The 18239-nt window shown below is 48.3% G+C and overlaps 1 protein-coding gene and 1 long non-coding RNA gene across 2 annotated transcripts in view; both read left to right on the plus strand.

Moving 5' to 3' along the window:
• The window catches only part of LOC307217218, a 671692-nt gene that overhangs the window by 198499 nt on the left and 454954 nt on the right, over window positions 1–18239 (plus strand). The window lies entirely within an intron of this gene.
• The window catches only part of CCDC50 (coiled-coil domain containing 50), a 52806-nt gene that overhangs the window by 17568 nt on the left and 16999 nt on the right, over window positions 1–18239 (plus strand). The window contains exons 2-7 of the mRNA XM_079977990.1: window positions 4453–4515; window positions 4797–4926; window positions 5325–5415; window positions 7435–7552; window positions 11100–11873; window positions 17725–17843. Of these exons, the coding sequence (XP_079834116.1) occupies window positions 4453–4515; window positions 4797–4926; window positions 5325–5415; window positions 7435–7552; window positions 11100–11873; window positions 17725–17843 (1295 nt within the window). The remainder of the gene's footprint in view (window positions 1–4452; window positions 4516–4796; window positions 4927–5324; window positions 5416–7434; window positions 7553–11099; window positions 11874–17724; window positions 17844–18239) is intronic.

Consider the following 18239-nt stretch of genomic DNA (forward strand, 5'->3'; position numbering starts at 1 on the left):
TGGCTCCCAGTACATTTCCGAGCACAATTCAAAGTGTTGGTGCTGACCTTTAAAGCCCTAAATGGCCTCAAAGGCCTAATATACCTGAAGGAGCGTCTCCACCCCCATCGTTCTACCCGGACACTGAGATCCAGCGCCGAGGGCCTTCTGGCGGTTCCCTCATTGCAAGAAGCAAAGCTACAGGGAACCAGGCAGAAGGCCTTCTCGGTGGTGGCGCCCGCCCTGTGGAACGCCCTCCCACCAGATGTCAAAGAGATAAACAACTACCTGACATTCAGAAGACATCTTAAGGCAGCCCTGTTCAGGGAAGTTTTTAATGTATGACATATTAGTGTATTTTTGGTATTTGTGGAAGCCGCCCAGAGTGGCTGGGGAAACCCAACCAGATGGGCAGGGTACAAATAATAAATTATTATTATTATTATTATTATTATTATTATTATTATTATGAAAAGATTTCCTTGTGCTCTCCCGACACCATAACTTGTAGGCATCTAATGAAGCTGAATGTTGGGACATATTTTCAAAAAAGGACTTATTCACGCAGCAAAGATGACCTATGGAACTCCCTCCCACAGGAAGCAGGGATGGCCACCAACTTGGATGGCTTGAAAAGAGGATGAGACAGACCTGTAAAGAAATCAGAAGCTTCTAGAACATAGTATATGACGAGCTTAAAAGAATCTTTAAGTATCACTTTATGAAAAATACAGAAGCTTTTCTACCAGGGATAACGGACACAGGTATAGAAAAGAAGATCAGAAGATATTCCTCTATGCCACAGGAGCGGCAAGGATCCTAACTGCTAAAAACTGGAAAAAAAGAAATTGTGCCAACCAAAAAGGAATGGCAAGACAAACTGTTAGAGTATATTGAACTGGCTAGATTGACAGAGGCAATTAGAGATCACACTAGACAAGAGTTTCGAAAAGCATGGGGAAAATGCAGAGAATATTTCACAAAACAGTGCCCTAAAATTCATAGCTGGACTTGTTTGATTAATGTCTGCAGGAGACTTTGTGGACATTTAAGTCATAATTAGAAAAATCTTAATTATTCATAAAGGAAGCAGCGTATAAGAAGTAAATAAGGAGGCCAGATACAGGATAAAGGAAGTCTTTTATTTGGTTGTTTGTATTGTATGTTATGCTCATTGTATGTTATGTTCATGTTTAATGAGGGTGGATTTGTGTATTGGGGGGGTGGGGGGTTTATGTTATGTTGTAAATAAAATTTCCAATGAAAAAATGAAAAAGAGGGGGGGGGAGAGAAAAGAGGATGAGACAAATTTGTGAGGAAGGAGAGGGCTACCGATGGCTACCGGGAAGGGTGACCTTGCCCCGCCCTCCAAAAGCTGGAGGCAGCGATGATTCTGAATCCCAGTTCCTGGGAACTGCAGGACAGGATTGTGTTGGTCTCGTGCTCGAATCCTGATTGCTGGTTTCCCACGGGCGTCTGGTTGTGGGAACAGGATGCTGGCCTGGAGGGGTCCCTCCGCCTCCTTCCCCAAAAGCAACAAACAGTCCCTGGTGCCTTCTGGCACATCCTTCTGCGCCACTTCTCCCCGGGGAGGGGGAGCGTCAGCAGCCAAGGAAGGGGCGTGTGCGGGGAAGAGGAGAACAAAAGGCCTGGAAGGGCATGAGAGAAGGCGAAGGGCAGGGGGAGAAACAAGAAGCCGAAGCGCTCTCTCTCCTTCCTGCCTCTTGCCTGCGTGTCACCCCATAGGCCTTTTTCTACTTGTGGATGGGCAAGAGGGCTTCTCAGAGATCCGCACTTTGCAAAGTTCATGCCAGCTCTTGATAGCAGCAGTCAAGGAGGGTGGCAAGATACGATACAATACGATAATTTTTATTGTCATTGTCCCATACAGAACGTTTGTTACGTTCGGTTCAGGTTACGTTCTTTCAGGATACGTCCTGCGGCGACCCGGAAGCAACAGAACGGGTTACTTCCGGGTTTCACCACTTGCGCATGCGCAGACGCTCAAAATGATGTCACGCGCATGCGCAGAAGCAGCGAATCGCAACCCGCGCAGATTGTGTTCTGCTCATGTTGCGAACGGGGCCCCGGAATGGATCCTGTTCACAACCAGAGGTGCCACTGTATTAAGATTATAAGGTTATAAGGACGTGCGTGAACAAGTATTAAACAATGAAACCAAGAGGGAGAGGGGAGGGAAGGAAAAAAAAGAAAAAAAAAAGCAAAGCAAAATAAACATATTTGACTTCCGATTAGACTCATTGTATTATTATTTCTACAGTTTTTTCACACACAGTTCCAAATTATTGTATTTCTTTCTTTGTTTTCATCATATGTCCAGAAAAACGTTATGTTTGTTGTTTTACAAGGATCATTCTATTTCTGCCAGGAGATGTTTGTTATTGTAATACTTTTCCAAATATTCTTTAAAGATTTTCCTTTCTTTTTGTACTTTCTGTTTTGGATACCCTCTAATTCTCCCTGTCATCGTAGCCATCTGTAGATATTGGACCTGCCACTCATTTATCGTAGGTGTATTGTCACTTTTCCAGTTTTTTGCGATTAAGATCCTGGCTGCTACTGTTGCATACATAAAAAGTGGTCTATATTCTTTTTTGATTTCTAGTGACATTATTCCCAGGAGAAAGGTTTCGGGTTTTTTCTTCCATGAAAACTTAAATAGTTTTTTTTAATTCATTGTAGATGTTATTCCAAAATTCTTTCATGGCTGTGCATTCCCACCACATGTGCATTTATGACCCTATGCCATCCTTACACCTCCAGCATAGAATCTCCTTTCTTATAACTTATGGATTCATAGAATCGTAAATTTGGGAGGGACCCCTGGGTCATCTAGTCCAACCTCCTGCAATCCCAATCAACCAACTTGAACCCATTGGTCCAGGTCCTACCCCTCCGGAGCAGGAGAAGACAAGCTTGCTCCCTCTTCCATGTGACAGCCCTTGAGATATTTGAAGATTGTTCTCTCATCTCCTCTCAGCCTCCTCTTTTCCAGGCTAAATGTACCCAGCTCCTTCGACCGTTCCTCATCAGGCCTCCTCTGCCCACCTTCCAGCTTGCTGGAACCCTTCTTAAACTGTGGCACCTTTGGGTGGTTGTTCCGTTTTAAAGAGATGAGCCTTGCTCCAAATGTGTGCCAAGGGCAAATCAGTGCTCCTTTTGCTTAGATTTAAGTCACTGAAAGAAATCAACTTTTGCCCCTGGTTCTTCGAAATTGCTCTGCATGTTCCACTTTGCGACTTCCTTGCGGTGTTTGTGGGAAGTGGAGATTTGTGCATTGCAAGGGAACTCTGCCTGTTCCCTCTTTCTGCAGTTCCTTCTTCCTTGTGTCTTTGTTTTTTATTATTATAATTTTTTATTATTATAATTTTTTATTAGGTTTTACAATTTAATATTCAACACATTTGACACATAAAAGAAGAAAAATAATAAAGGGAATTTCCCCCCACCCCGTGACTTCCCTCAACTTCCCCTTCTGGTTCTTTAAATATATGCTACTTCTGCTTAATTTTATCTTACTTTCTATGATTTTTTTATGCTAAACGCTCTTATATTCTTATCATTTTTATACCAAATTTCCTTTCAAATTACATCTTACACTTAATTAATTTCCATATTGTTGTTTCTTAACCGTGCACTTACTTTCTTAATTGTAAGCGTTTACTCATACCCTACTAGTAAGTCCAATTCTTTACACTGTTTCTGTAGATACAGATGCTTTCCAGATGCTTCCCAGTCTTTTTAAGTCTCTATTGTCATTGTCTCTAAGTCTTCCTGTAAGTTTCGCCATTTCTGCGTATTCCATAAGTTTAACTTGCCATTCTTCTTTTGTTGGTATCTTACCGTCCTTCTATTTTTGGGCTAGTAATATCCTAGCTGCTTTTGTGGTATACATAAATGACGACTTTTGCTCTTTTGGCAATTCCTGTCCTACAATACCTAGCAAGAAAGTTTCTGGCTTTGTCACAAAAGTTATCTTAAAGTTCTTCTTCAGTTCATTATAGATCATTTCCCAGTAGTTTTTGATTACAGTCATACCTCGGGTTGAAGTAGCTTCGAGATAAGCATTTTCAGGTTGCGCTCTGTGGCGACCCAGAAGTAACGGAGTGTGTTACTTCTGGGTGTTGCCTCAAGCGCATGCGCAGATGCTCAAAATGATGTCATGCGCGGAAGCGGTGAATCGCGACTTGCGCAGACACGAGTTGCGTTCACTTCAGGATGCGAACGAGGCTCCGGAACCTTCTAACTCTTTAGAAGTTACCTCCTAACTCTTTACATTTCCAGCACTTATAAGAGTTTGTTCTGGACATTTTTGTAAGTTTAACAGGAGTCATGTCCCATCAACTTCCTTGTGTCTTTGGAAGAAGTTCTGGGCTCTGGGATGATAACCGAGGCTTCGGTCAGAAGCGTTGACCTCCTCCCTCACTTTCTCCGTTCTCTCTTTTCTTTCAGTGTGCCGAGATTTTGCTGTCCTCGAGGATCACACTCTGGCCCACAGCCTGCAAGAACAGGAAAGTACGTCTCGCCTGGCGGGTGAAACTGGGTTCTGTGATGTGCATTTAACTGTTATCGTTCTGAACATCATTGTGTTTTGGTCCCACACAGACGGCTTTTCTGAATAATGTTTTTTATAGGATGCAAAACCAAAAGGGGTGGAAACCACGATGATTTCCTCCACCCTGCGGAAGGGGCCAGCAAGAGAGCGGGGTACCCCTTCCCCTGCAGCCAAGAGGGTGTTTTGGTCCTCCCAGACCCGCGGCCGAATTAAATGTGCCTGTCCTTGTGCCCTCTTGCAGTTGAGCATCATTTGGCGACCAATGTGCAGCGCAACCGGCTGGTGCAATATGACTTGCAGATGGCCAAGCAGCTGCAGGAAGAGGAGGACCGCAAGGCACGGGCCCGGATCCAGGAGCGGCACAAAGACCTGTGAGTGTGTGGGATGCGGGGGCTGTTTTGCCTCTGGGCTGCCCCCTCCCTGGTTTAGCTGGGCAGAACTGTATCATTTTTATATAAATTATATTATTTCACCTGTGCCCCTTTTAGAATATTCCGGGGGGCCCAGGAGTCCATATGGCCCCTGGTTGAGAAACACTGTGCTAAGGGTTCAAAAGTTGCATCGGAAGAAAAAGTTGCATGAGTTGTTTTTCCCGTTTCTGTTTTGAGAGTGTTTCCCATCTTGGTTGCTCATCTCTCAATGTGAAGCCGGCGTCCTGGGCTGCATTTTCTCCCTTCCTTCCACCACCCCCCATTCTCTCTCTTTTCCCACGGACTCCCACCCCTCACCTTTTCCCCTCTGCCACCCCCTCCCCTTTGTCTCTTCCCAGGGAGAGGCAGGACTGCGAGATAGCTCAGGAAATTCAAGTCAAGCTGGTCATTGAGGCAGAACAGCGGCGTCGCCAAGAAGAGGACGATGAGGTCAGCGCTTTGGTCTTGTGGGCAGGGATTGAAAGTGACTGATCTCAGGCCAAATCTCATGTCTTTAAAGGAAAGCGGGGGGGGGGGGAGAGAGAACTATCGCCAGAACACAGACGTTGATTTTTGACTTGCAGCCGTGCATGTCGAAAACAAGGCTGCCAGGAACTTGCCCCCCATAACGAATATTTCTAGGTGCAGGGAGAGTTAGGGGTCCGTTAAGCTGTGTTTGCTGCTGCGGAGGCAACAGCAGGAACCAGCAAATCGAAAACAAATTTCATTGCATTGCAGAGGGGATGGAAAGGGTCTTCAAACCCAACGCTCCCTCTCAAGGTTTCAGGTACCCCTGGGAAGCCCGATCAACAACTCCTTGTCTCTTGTTACGTTGCGTTCACGTTTCTTTATAGGCTGCCTTCCAGCTAAAAAATCCCCCAAGAATCAACAGATGCAATAATGCAAATGCAAACAATAGAAATTCGAAGCATGTCAATGGTAACGTGTGGAGGGACCTAATAGCATCTAGCTTATTTTTAGTTGCTGTTTTGTCAGTATCGTTTTATCACTTAAAGGTAAAGTGAAGGGACCCCTGACAGTTAAGTCCAGTCGCGGATGATGGTGTGGTGTGGTGTGGAGGTTAAGAGTGGTAGTCTCGTAATCTGGGGAACCGGGTTCGCGTCTCCGCTCCTCCACCTGCAGCTGCTGGGTGACCTTGGGCCAGTCACACTTCTTTGAAGTCTCTCAGCCTCACTCACCTCACAGAGTCTTTGTTGTGGGGGAGGAAGGGAAAGGAGAATGTGAGCCGCTTTGAGACGCCTTAAGGGGAGTGATAAAGCGGGATATCAAATCCAAACTCTTCTTCTTCTTCTTCTTCTCTGGGGTTGCGGCGCTCATCTCGCTTTACTGGCCGAGGGAGCTGGCGTTTGTCCGCTTCCGCAGACAGTTTTTCCGGGTCATGTGGCCAGCATGACTAAGCCGCTTCTGGCAAAACCAGAGCAGCGCACGGAAACGCCGTTTACCTTCCCACCATTTATCTACTTGCACTTTGATGTGCTTTCGAACTGCTAGGTTGGCAGGAGCAGGGACCGAGCAACAGGAGCTCACCCCGTCGCGGGGATTCGAACCGCCAACCTTCCGACCAGCAAGCCCTAGGCTCAGTGGTTTAACCCACAGCGCCACCCGTGTCCCTGTTTTATCACTTATAAAGGCCTTATTGATTTGTTAATCATATGATAAGTCCCATGCTGCAGTTGTGGTGTTTAGCTTACTGTTTTAGTTGTCAGTTTGTTAATAGTGGTTTAAAGATTGCAGTTGTTTTGCTGGTGATTTTTAAAAAATATATATAATATGAACAAAATAAAAAAATTCCTTCCAGTAGCACCTTAAAGACCAACTGAGTTAGTTCTTGGTATGAGCTTTCGTGTGCATGCACACTTCTTCAGATACCTATGCACTACCCATCTGGGGCGCTCCCAACAGAATATTAAAAACACGATAAAAGATCAACCATTAAAAGCTTCCCTGAACAGGGCTGCCTTCAGATGTCTTTTAAAAGTAGGATAGTTGCTTATTTCCATTTCTGATGGGAGGGCGTTCCACAGGGCGGGCGCCACCACCGAGAAGGCCCTCTGCCTTGTTCCCTGTGACTTCGCTTCTTGCAATGAGGGAACCGCCAGAAGGCCCTCGGAGCTGGACCTCAGTGTCTGGGCTGAACGATGGGGGTGGAGACGCTCCTTCAGGTACACTGAAATCCAGAGCCCCAACTCACGGGGAGAGACCGCAGCTCAGGGTCTGGGCAGAACGATGGGGGTGGAGACGCTCCTTCAGGTCTACTGGGCCAAGACTGTTTAGGGCTTTAAAGGTCAGCACCAAAACTTTGAATTGAGCTCAGAAACGTCCTGGGAGCCAATGCAGGTCTTTCAGGACCGGTGTTATGTGGTCTTGTCGGCCGCTCCCAGTCACCAAAGAACTGGCAAGAATGTTATTTGTGAAATGGCCAGAGTTTGACCTCCTTCTTTCCTTTAGGACATTGCTCGGATCCTTCAGCAGAAGGAGCTCCAGGAGGAGAAGCGTCGGAAGAAGCCCCACCCGGAGCCCTTGCAGAAGAGCACTTACGATGAGGGATACTACCCGGAAAGCAGAGGTAAACGGGACGTCCTCTAGAACCAGGTGGTTTTGGGGTCCTGACCGCAGACCCAGAAGGCTCTACATTGCATCTTCGCCTTCTGGCCTTCCAGCCCGGCAGGTTTGGTGTCTGCTTGTGGGTCACAGCAGACGCCAGAGCTGCCTCCGCCAGGTCTGAACGACTCTTTGAACTCTGCTGAGTTTCCAGAACCTCTGGTGTGCCTGTGGACCTGTTGCTGCTGCTGCTGCAGGATGTTCCCCTCTTCTTTCTGAGCTGAGCTTTGCTTTGAGAAGCGCAAGTGGTCATCGTGGGGGCTGAAGGGTGTGCTTCAGGTGGGATGTGGGGCTCTCACGCGGCTCCCGACCCCGCCGCTGCGGGGGTTGAAACCGTAAGGGGGAGCCCCTCATATTGTGGACCCCCAGGGCTCCTCTAGCCCAACCCTCCCCCCCCTCACAACGCAGACCTCTCCACTGATGTCGCCCTGTGCCTCATCCTGGCAAGGTGTGTTCTCCCGCTCTTATTCTGGCAAAGCGCTGGAGGTTTCTGGCATGACGAGAAATGAATTCTTGTTGGAGGAGGGCGGATGCAATGAGAGCCGGACGGATCCTGAATCGGGGACGCTTGCAGGACTGCCTTTCTGATCACCGCCAAATGTGGAAAGATGATTGCTTCAGACAAGAAATTGCAGAGGCTTCTCTTCTCTGAAATGCTTTTGCGATCAAACACAGTGTGATCCTGAGGTTTTCCGTGGGCACCAAATTGCTGATTTGCTTTCTGGTTGCGGTACCTCTGCCTTTCCCTCGTTCGCACATCTGCACAAACCTCTTTTCCTTCAGCTTGCGTGTGTCGGGAAAGCAGAAAGTTCTTGTAGAGGCCTCTTCCTGCTTGTTGCTGCTCAGAAACCTAAGAGGAAATTGCTGGATCAGGCCAGAGGGAGCTCCTCTAGTCTAGCATTCTGTTCTCACTCTGGCTAGTCAGATACAACAATGCAATGCCAGCACAAATGTGATCTCTCCTCCTCCGTGAGTTTCTCTCATCCTCTTTTAAAGCCATCAAGGATGCTGGCCATCTCTGCCTCTGCGAGAGGGAATCCTAGAATTGCAGGTGTAGGGCCGGGCGATATCTGGTTTTCAACATCGCGATAGATCACCAGCTAAACATCGCGATATATTGATATGTCAGAATGACTGAAGGATGGAGCTATGCACAGGCATCGTCGGGCTTTGTGGTTTTTCCTGCATCGTGAATTTTGCTGACGCCCGCTCTTGCAATTTGCTGCCTGCTTCACGAGACGGGGAGAGCTGAGGTGGCAGAGTTAATGGGCTGCAGGAATCGAGAGAAGCCTTAACAGGCTTCACGTTTTCCCCACATTGTGATTTTTACAGTGCACAAAATTAGGAAACTGATATCACAATACAGTGGTCCCTCGGTTCTCAAACGTGATCCGTTCCGGAAGTCCGTCCCAAAACCAAAGCGTTCCAAAACCAAGGCGCTCTCTCCCATAGAAAGTAATGCAAAATGGATTAATCCATTCCAGACTTTTAAAAACAACCCCTAAAACAGAAATTGAACATGAGTTTTACTATCTAACAAGACCACTTGAAAGCAATAAACAGTGTACTGCAGTCACACAATCAATCAATCAGTAGCTGAACTGGGTTCCACACAGTCACAAAAGCAAAACAAAAAAGCCACAAAAACAAAAACACAAAATAAATAGCAAAACCAGGCAGACCTCAGTGTAACACTCAAAATGGAAGTGTGGCGCTCAAACTGGAACACTGACTTCCGGGTTTGCAGTGTTTGGGTTCCAAGTTGTTTGAGTACCAAGGCATTTGAGAACCAAGGTACCACTGTATGGGCTTCAAAGCAGTTTTGGATGATATATCAATATAGCGCCGAGCCCTGTTGCGTGGGATCCCTTAGGTCATCTAGCCCAACCTCCAGCAAGGAAGGGAGTTCCATAGTTCGTGGTGGAACTCCCCCCTCCCATTTCCCTCTAGATCTGTGCTTCTTCTTAACAAGGCAGCCTCAACCTGCCAAAATATTCCTCCAGCGCAAGCATCTTTTGCATGCAAACTAATAATGCTTCCTTAGACTAGAGTGGACTCAAAATATCACATTAGTCTGCTAACCCAATACAGCCACCTTTGGCTTGTGTCGCCATCATCACCCACCTCTCCTGCCACCGGGGATGGAGATCCCTTTAGCAGGAGTCGCTGGAGCCTGAGCCCGGGAGCAGGGCTTGAATGATGGCCCCTCTCCCCGGTGAAGGGGGCCTGGGGTGCCCTTTGAGCTGCCATGGAGGTCCAGCCGTGAACCAGAAAGGACAGCGGGGAACCTGGTTTTCACCTGCTGCTTTCCAGCATGCTGGGCAGCCCCCCAAAGACCACCCCTCTCAGAAATTAAATAATTAACATGAAAAACTTCCCTGAACCGGGCTGCCTTCAGATGTCTTCTAAAAGTCTGATAGTTGTTGTTCTCTTTGACATCTGGTGGGAGGGCATTCCACAGGGCGGGTGCCACTACCGAGAAGGCCCTCTGCCTGGTTCCCTGTAACTTGGCTTCTCGCAGGGAGGGAACCGCCAGAAGGCCCTCAGAGCTGGACCTCAGTGTCTGGGCTGAACGATGGGGTGGAGACGCTCCTTCAGGTACACTGAAATCCAGAGCCCCAACTCACGGGGAGAGACCGCAGCTCAGGGTTAGAACACCTGTGTCTCTACCTGAAAGCAAATAGAACCATAAAATGGCAAAGTTGGAAGAGTTCCCCCAAAGATCATCTAGCCCAACTTGCCCCCGCAAAGCAAGAGGCAGTGGGTGACGTGGAAGACCCCCCTCTCTGCTTGAGACCTTGCCAGTCAGCGTAAACAGTGTGGGGCTTAGTGGACCAAAGATTGGACTCTGTGTATTCCCCCCCCCCCCCATTTTTTAAAATTATTTTTCCAAAATTTTGAGCAAACAAACATAGATCTGAACTATACTTAATCCAATCTTAGTGACATTGTCAAATGACGTCCTCAAATCCCCCTGGCTGAATTTCAGTGTATATCATTGCAACAGTTTTCCAAAACCAATTTTCTCATATAATTAACTTAATCACTTAACATCTTACTTTGTTTTCATTTTGACTTTAAACATATTGTTCTCCAACATCACATATTTAAATCCTAAGACTATCTATTATTTGCAAGTTTTTCCAATTAAGTTATTTTAACATATTTAACTAAATAGTCTTTGAATTTCATCCATTCCTCCTGGTACTCCTCCTCCTTCTGGTCACAGACTCTTCCAGTCAGGTCGGCTAGCTCCGAAAAGTCCATCACCTTCATCTGCCATTCCTAACGATCGGATTCTAATTAAGGCAGCTTCCAATCTGCAGCATTAGCTTTGCATCTTTTGCATGCTTTTCCTCATCCACCTCTGAGCCTCCCGGCCTTTCCTCTGCTGCTGCCGCTGCTGCTCCTTCTGCCGCTCCCCTCCCCGTTTGTTTGCCATTACGTGGGCCGTTAACCTGTGTGTCACTAACCCATTTCGCTTGTTTGTCTCGCCCCCACCCCTTGCTCAGACCACTCATGCGGGAGCCCCCGGGAGCAGGCTAGACCTCGCCGAGCCCAGAACGGCGAGAGGGAGCCCCAGAGGCCGAGGGAACCCCGACGGGGACCCCCTCTATTGTCCGAGGGGCTGGACTTGGAAGTTTTGGGGAGCTCCTCGGAAGCGAGGCTGGCCGGAGGCGGCCGGAGGGAGAGGCAGGACAGGAACCGGGGCAGCCGGGAGAGGCTTCGGAAGCCTCCTTCGGACACGGAGGAGGAAAGCCGCCGGGACGGAGACCGCCGAGATAGGAAGCCGTCCAGCCAGGAAGGACATTGGCGGCCCTCTTCGCTCGCGCTGGACGGGGAGGTCGAGCCCCACGCAGGTAGCGGCATGGGGCGGAGAGAAAGGCGGCCAGGGAGCCGAGAGGGTTGCCGCAGGACGCCCCCTTTTCCGCTGGACTGGGAAGACGAGAGGGTGTGTCTAGAGAGCTGTGGCCGGCCCTGTAAGCCCCGGGAGAGAAAGTCCCCTAGCTCAGAGAGGTCCCTGCGGCCGACACACCTGAGCACCGACTGGGAGGAAAGGCCCCGGCTGGGCCGCAGCTGTTCCCCAGACCCGGATCGCCAGAGGCGACCACCCCGCCAGGACCGGGAGTCGCCCAGGCCCCCCTCCCGCGACCCCAGGCTGCAGGACCTGGAAGCCCCCCGCAGAGGCGGCAGGAGGGACGGAGAAAGGGAACGTCGCAACGGGGCAAGCGCCTCGCACTGCGGGGAAGACCTGGGAGCCGATGCCCAGCGCCGTAAGGATCCAGGTAACAAGGCGTCTGTGATGGGCACTGATTTCTGGTGAAGGCATCCCTGCAAAATCTCTCCTCCTCTGGTTCTGTCAGAATTGAATTCAATTTAATTTACGCAAGCTTGGTTCTAATTTTAGTCTGTTGCTGTTTTAACTTTTCCGAAGTTTATTGTTGTTGGCCTTTCTCGGCGGTGATGTTATGGCTTTTTAATTTTTTTGAAACTGCTCTGAGATGGTGTTTGCTTGTTTTTTTGACATTTGAGCGGTGTATACATTTTACGAAATAAATAAAATGGTTCCTGCTTAGGCAACCTACAAAACACACACCGGGTAGAGACTCCCAGCTTCGTTTGCGTGAAAGTCTCTGGCTTCAGGTAGGAACACGTGAAATGCAAATTTGTGCGGCTTTCGTTTCTGTGGGTTGTTTTTTTTTTAAAAAAAAAACCATCAGAGTCTAATTCTGGCCCTGTTAGTAATGTTCTGCATATTTCATATGTGCTGGAGAGCTGTCAGATTCCAGCTGAAGGAACCTTCCGTCATTCTGAGATATATATATATATATTATTTAATCTGTCTCTGTTTGGCTTTCCTGGTTCATTTTCCCTCCAAGCTGAGACGGAGGACAGTCTTGAGCCTGAAAACAAAGGCCGTTCTGTCAGACTGGGGCGGAAGATGCAACAGGCCTTATTTTTCCAAACAGGAGGAAAAAATTAGGCATTCTTGGCTCCCATGCCGATGCCAGATTTGCTGCAGGCCAAGTGCTAACAGATTGCAAACCAACTTAGAACAGTCTACTTAGGAAAATCATATTCCCGCCGTGATGCTTTTCCTGGTTGCGCAGTGACATTTTAATCGGCTGCTATATCTTGAAAACGGCTCTGCTTTAGACGGTTTTGCAACATTAGCGCCGGGGAGTTTTCTGCTGCTTAATGCCCTCCTCTGTTGCTCCTCCATCATTTGTATTATGCTGAAACTCAGGCAGCTGCTTCCCAGATGATAAAAACACATAGGCCCTCGCCCAGAGCAGCTGGCAGTCGTGAAGCGGCACCGATTCGAAGACTCAGAGGCTGCACCCCGCAGCAAAATAAAGCCGGTTTTTCCAAATAATACTTTGGAGCAGGCATGGAAAGAGTATTGTCCTCTTGGTGGCTGTTGTGCTGGGATCCTGTTCAGCATTGAGAGGGATCCCAGAGCCAGTAAGGTAGAAGTTTGTAAAAGGATTCATTGTATGGAGAATCTGGGTGGAGAAAGCTTCTTCTTCCTCCTTGCAATGGCTGTGCAAGTTGGCCATTAAAAATATTTTTAAAATCCTCATAATAGGCTTAGTGACAGTGCTTAGCCTCCTTCTCTGGCCTTCCAGCTGTGCTGAAAGGATCTGATGGGAGTTGTAGTCTGAACATCTGGAGGGCACCAGGTTGGGGGAGGCAGGGTTTTCCTGAGTGCCCAGCAAGTGCTTCTCTCTGTATTTGCTGGAACAACAACCTTGCAAGGTAGGTTGGTCAAAAGAACAACTCTGGGCGAGTCCCAACAAAATCTCGAAAGCACAACAAAACACCAGACATTTAACACTTCCTATGCAGGGCTGCCTTCAGATGTCTTCTAAATGTCAAACAGTTGCTTATTTCCTTGACATCTGACGGGAGGGAGTTCCACAGGACAGGCAGTCATTCCACAGGGTGGGTACTCTTCTCGCCCCCATGTTGCAGGTGCATAGCGGATGGACTGATCTTTGCAATTTTCCACACAAACAACACACACGCTGTTTTCAGTGATACTTCCCCTTTCAGTTTTTGCGATGTTTGCTGTGGCTGAAAATAGCTCCCGTCTATCTGTGAGCAGATGCTTGTATCCTCTTCCTGCTGCTGCTAATCATAGCTGGCTCCCTGTTGCAACCCGAGTCTTCGCCAAGGCTGTGCGGGAGGAGCGCCGAAGCCCCCTTCATCGGCCTCTTTGCACACTTACGGAGGTACCGTATTTTTCGCTCCATAAGACTCACCTGACCATAAGAAGCACCTAGCTTTTAGAGGGGGTTCTTGCTTCAAACCCTTCCCTCCCTCATAGAATCATAGAGTTGGAAGAGACCCCAAGGGCCATCGAGTCCAACCCCCTGCCAAGCAGGAAACACCATCAGAGCACTCCTGACATATGGTTGTCAAGCCTCTGCTTAAAGACCTCCAAAGAAGGAGACTCCACCACACTCCTTGGCAGCAAATTCCACTGTCGAACAGCTCTTACTGTCAGGAAGTTCTTCCTAATGTTTAGGTGGAATCTTCTTTCTTGTCGTTTGGATCCATTGCTCCGTGTCCGCTTCTCTGGAGCAGCAGAAAACAACCTTTCTCCCTCCTCTATGTGACATCCTTTTATATATTTGAAGATGGCTATCATATCACCCCTTAACCTCCTCTTCTCCAGGCTAAACATGCCCAGCTCCCTTAGCCGTTCCTCAGAAGGCATTGTTTCCAGGCCTTTGACCATTTTGGTTGCCCTCCTCTGGACACGTTCCAGTTTGTCAGTGTCCTTCTTGAACTGTGGTGCCCAGAACTGGACACAGTACTCCAGGTGAGGTCTGACCAGAGCAGAATACAGTGGCACTATTACTCCCCTTGATCTAGATGCTATACTCCTATTGATGCAGCCCAGAATTGCATTGGCTTTTTTAGCTGCCACGTCACACTGTTGGCTCATGTCAAGTTTGTGGTCAACCAAGACTCCTAGATCCTTTTCACATGTACTGCTCTCAAGCCAGGTGTCACCCATCTTGTATTTGTGCCTCTCATTTTTTTTGACCAAGTGCAATACTTTACATTTCTCCCTATTAAAATTCATCTTGTTTGTTTTGGCCCAGTTCTCTAATCTGTCAAGGTCGTTTTGAAGTGTGATCCTGTCCTCTGGGGTGTTAGCCACCCCTCCCAGTTTGGTGTCATCTGCAAATTTGATCAGGATGCCCTTGAGTCCATCATCCAAGTCGTTGATAAAGATGTTGAATAAGACCGGGCCCAAGACAGAACCCTGTGGCACCCCACTAGTCACTCTTCTCCAGGATGAAGAGGAACCATTGATGAGCACCCTTTGGGTTCGGTCAGTCAGCCAGTTACAAATCCACTGAGTGGTAGCATAGTCAAGTCCGCATTTTACCAGCTTCTTTACAAGAATATCATGGGGCACCTTGTCAAATGCCTTGCTGAAATCAAGGTAGGCTACATCCACTGCATTCCATTCAACTACCAGGCTTGTAATTCTGTCAAAAAACGAGATCAGGTTAGTCTGACATGACTTATTTTTCAGAAATCTATGCTGACTATTGCTGATCACAGTATTCCTTTCTAGGTGCTCACAGACTGTTTGCTTAATGATCTGCTCCAGAATCTTCCCTGGTATTGATGTCAGACTGACTGGGCGGTAATTATTTGGGTCCTCTCTTTTCCCCTTTTTGAAAATAGGGACAACATTTGCCCTCCTCCAGTCTGCCGGGACTTCGCCTGTTCTCCAGGAATTCTCAAAGATGACTGCCAGTGGTTCTGAGATCACATCTGCCAGTTCTTTTAATACTCTTGGATGCAGTTCATCTGGCCCTGGAGACTTGAATACATCTAAACTAGCCAAGTATTCTTGTACTATCTCCTTAGTTATTCTGGGCTGTGTTTCCTCTGCTGAATCATTTGCTCCAAATTCTTCAGGTCGGGCATTTTTTTCTTTATGGGAGAAGACTGAGGCAAAGAAGGCCCTTTCTGTGTCCCCTGTTTGCATTTCACCATCTTCTCCTCTGAGTGACCCCACGGTTTCTTTGTTCTTCCTTTTGCTACGAACATACCCATAAAAGCCTTTTTTGTTGCTTTTAACCTCTCTAGCAAGCCTGAGTTCATTCTGTGCTTTAGCTTTTCTGACTTTGTGTCTACACGTGCTGGCTATTTGTTTGAATTCCTCTTTGGTGGTTTCTTAAAGTCAAGAAATTGAATCCTAGTATGCTTGGCTGCTCCTTTCCGCTGCTCCTTTCCCTCCTCCCTCTTCGCTGAGAAGCCAGCAAAGCAAGAGTGATAGCTGCACAGCACCTCTTCTTCTGCTGGCTTCCCAGCAAAGAGGGATGAGGGACGAAAGGGAGCTCTTACAAGGGAGCGCTGAGCAGAGCCTGGCAGTGGCTCTTGCTGGCTTTTCCAGGGGGTGTGGGAAGAGACAGAGGGCAGCCTGGCATTCCCTTCTCCCTCTTTGGGGAAAAGCCCCCAAAAGCCGCACACATGCTCCACGCGGCTCTTTAAAGGGAGCGCTGAGCAGAGTCTCCGCCTGCATTCACTCCATAAGATGCACACACATTTCCCCTTACTTTTTAGGAGGGGGAAAGTGTGTCTTATGGAGCGCAAAATACGGTACTTTCCGGGCAGACTTGTTTAAGTCTGTGCGGTCCTTCTGCACCCCGGGTGCTCCTGCAGGTTGGAGCGAACCCCTCCAGCCTGCCTGGACCAGTTTTAAAATTATCTTCCACCCTAGACATCTGCAGCCTGAGAGCAGAAGAGCATCTGTGGCCCACCTGGGCCAGCATCCTGTTTTCACAGTAGCTGAGCAGATGCCCCAAAGGGAAACCCCAAAACAGGATCTGAGCGCGAGAGCCCTCTCTCTCCCTTCCTGCCTGTCCTGGCAGCTGAGATTCAGGAGCACAGCTGCCTCTGTGGAAGCGGAGCAGGGCAGAGCTGGGAGCTGTTCATAGCCCTCTTCCATGAATTTTTCTAAAGGGGTGGGGAGAGACCCCAGAGTGCACAGAAGACCCCTGGCTACTCCACATGTTTCGAGTACTATAATTCTTTGTGATGGGTGACTTGCAATTGTGTGCATGCAATCCTAGAATTGGGACCACCACGGCCATCTAGTCTGACCCCAGCAATGCAGGACTCTTTGTGTCTTGTGTCAGGAGTCTTGTGTTCCACCAACTGAGCTATCTGGAAGCCTCTCAACTGGGCAGAGTTGCCTCCTCCTGAGTCAGGCTGGCTAATGCAGTTCAGTATTGTTAACACAGGCAGGCAGCCATGTCTCTCCTGGGTTATATAATAAATTATTATTATTATTATTATTATTATTTATTTATTTATTTATTTATTTATTTATTTATTTATTTATACCCTGCCTATCTGGCTGGGTTTCCCCAGCCACTCTGGGCGGCTTCCAATGAAAGATTAAAAATACATTAAAACATCAAACTTTAAAAACTTCCCTAAACAGGGCTGCCTTCAGATCTTCTAAAAGTCAGATAGTTGTTTCTTTCCTTGACATCTGATGGGAGGGCGTTCCACAGGGCGGGTGCCACCACTGAGAAGGCCCTCTGCCTGGTTCCCTGTAATGTCACTTCTCGCAGGGAGGGAACCGCCAGAAGGTCCTCGGAACTGGACATTAGTGTCCGGGCAGAACGATGTGGGTGGAGACGTTCCTTCAGGTATACTGGGCCTTTGAGGCCGGTTTTAGGCCAGAGGCGTTTCCAGCCTTGCCTGGAGGTGCTATTGGAGATTGAGCCTTCTGCATGCAAGGCAGGGGCTCTGCTGCTGAGATTACGGCCCTTCCCTGACTTCTGGATCGAGGTGGGATGGCGTAGGTCAGTTAAGGAGGAGGTGTGTTCCATGGAGAAAGTTGCAGGTGGGCAAAGCCTCTGCCTGCATCCCTGGTGGGATGCTCTGAATTGGAATAGATGGACCAACATCAAGCAGTCAAGGTGTCTGTCTTCTAGGAAGACACACAGAACATAAGCAGATCCACGCAGTCTTCGTAATTTGCGTTACCTTGGTGCAGAACTATTTTTTTTATCTGTGTCGGTAGCTCTGAATTTAGCTGGCACATTAATTATTTCCCCTTCTGTGACTGAGGAATGTGGCTTCTCGTCTCTTAAGGAACGAAAACGCGGGGGGCAAAGGATGCCAGTTACCACAAAGGCCGCCTGGCAGCCCCCCAGGACCAGGAGCTCTACGATGCAGAGATCGCCCGGAAGCTGCAGGAGGAGGAGCTGTTGGTGAGTGGGACGGATTTGGGCTTCATCCCAGAGACACAGAGAGAGTGTTTTGGGGGTGGAAGCGACTCTGAGTTTGGAGCACTGAGGATCATTCAGTAGCAACAAGCAGCGCTGGGTACCATTAAGTGTTCCAGCAGCACATGTTTCACTGTGCTGTAGCAGCAAAAAAAGCTAATGCGATTCTAGGCTGCATCAACAGAAATCAAGCGAAGTCATAGTCCCACTCTGTTATGCCCTGGTCAGACCACACCTGGAATACTGGGCCCAGTTCTGGACGCCACAATTTAAGAAGGATGTTAACAAGCAGGAAGGTGTGCAGAGGAGGGTGACCAAGATGATCAAGGGTCATGAAACCAAGCCTGATGAGGATTGGTTGAAGGAACTGGAGGTGTTTAG

The sequence above is a fragment of the Podarcis cretensis genome, assembly GCF_951804945.1.
Source record: "Podarcis cretensis genome assembly, chromosome: 5".
Taxonomy (NCBI): Eukaryota; Metazoa; Chordata; class Lepidosauria; order Squamata; family Lacertidae; genus Podarcis; species Podarcis cretensis.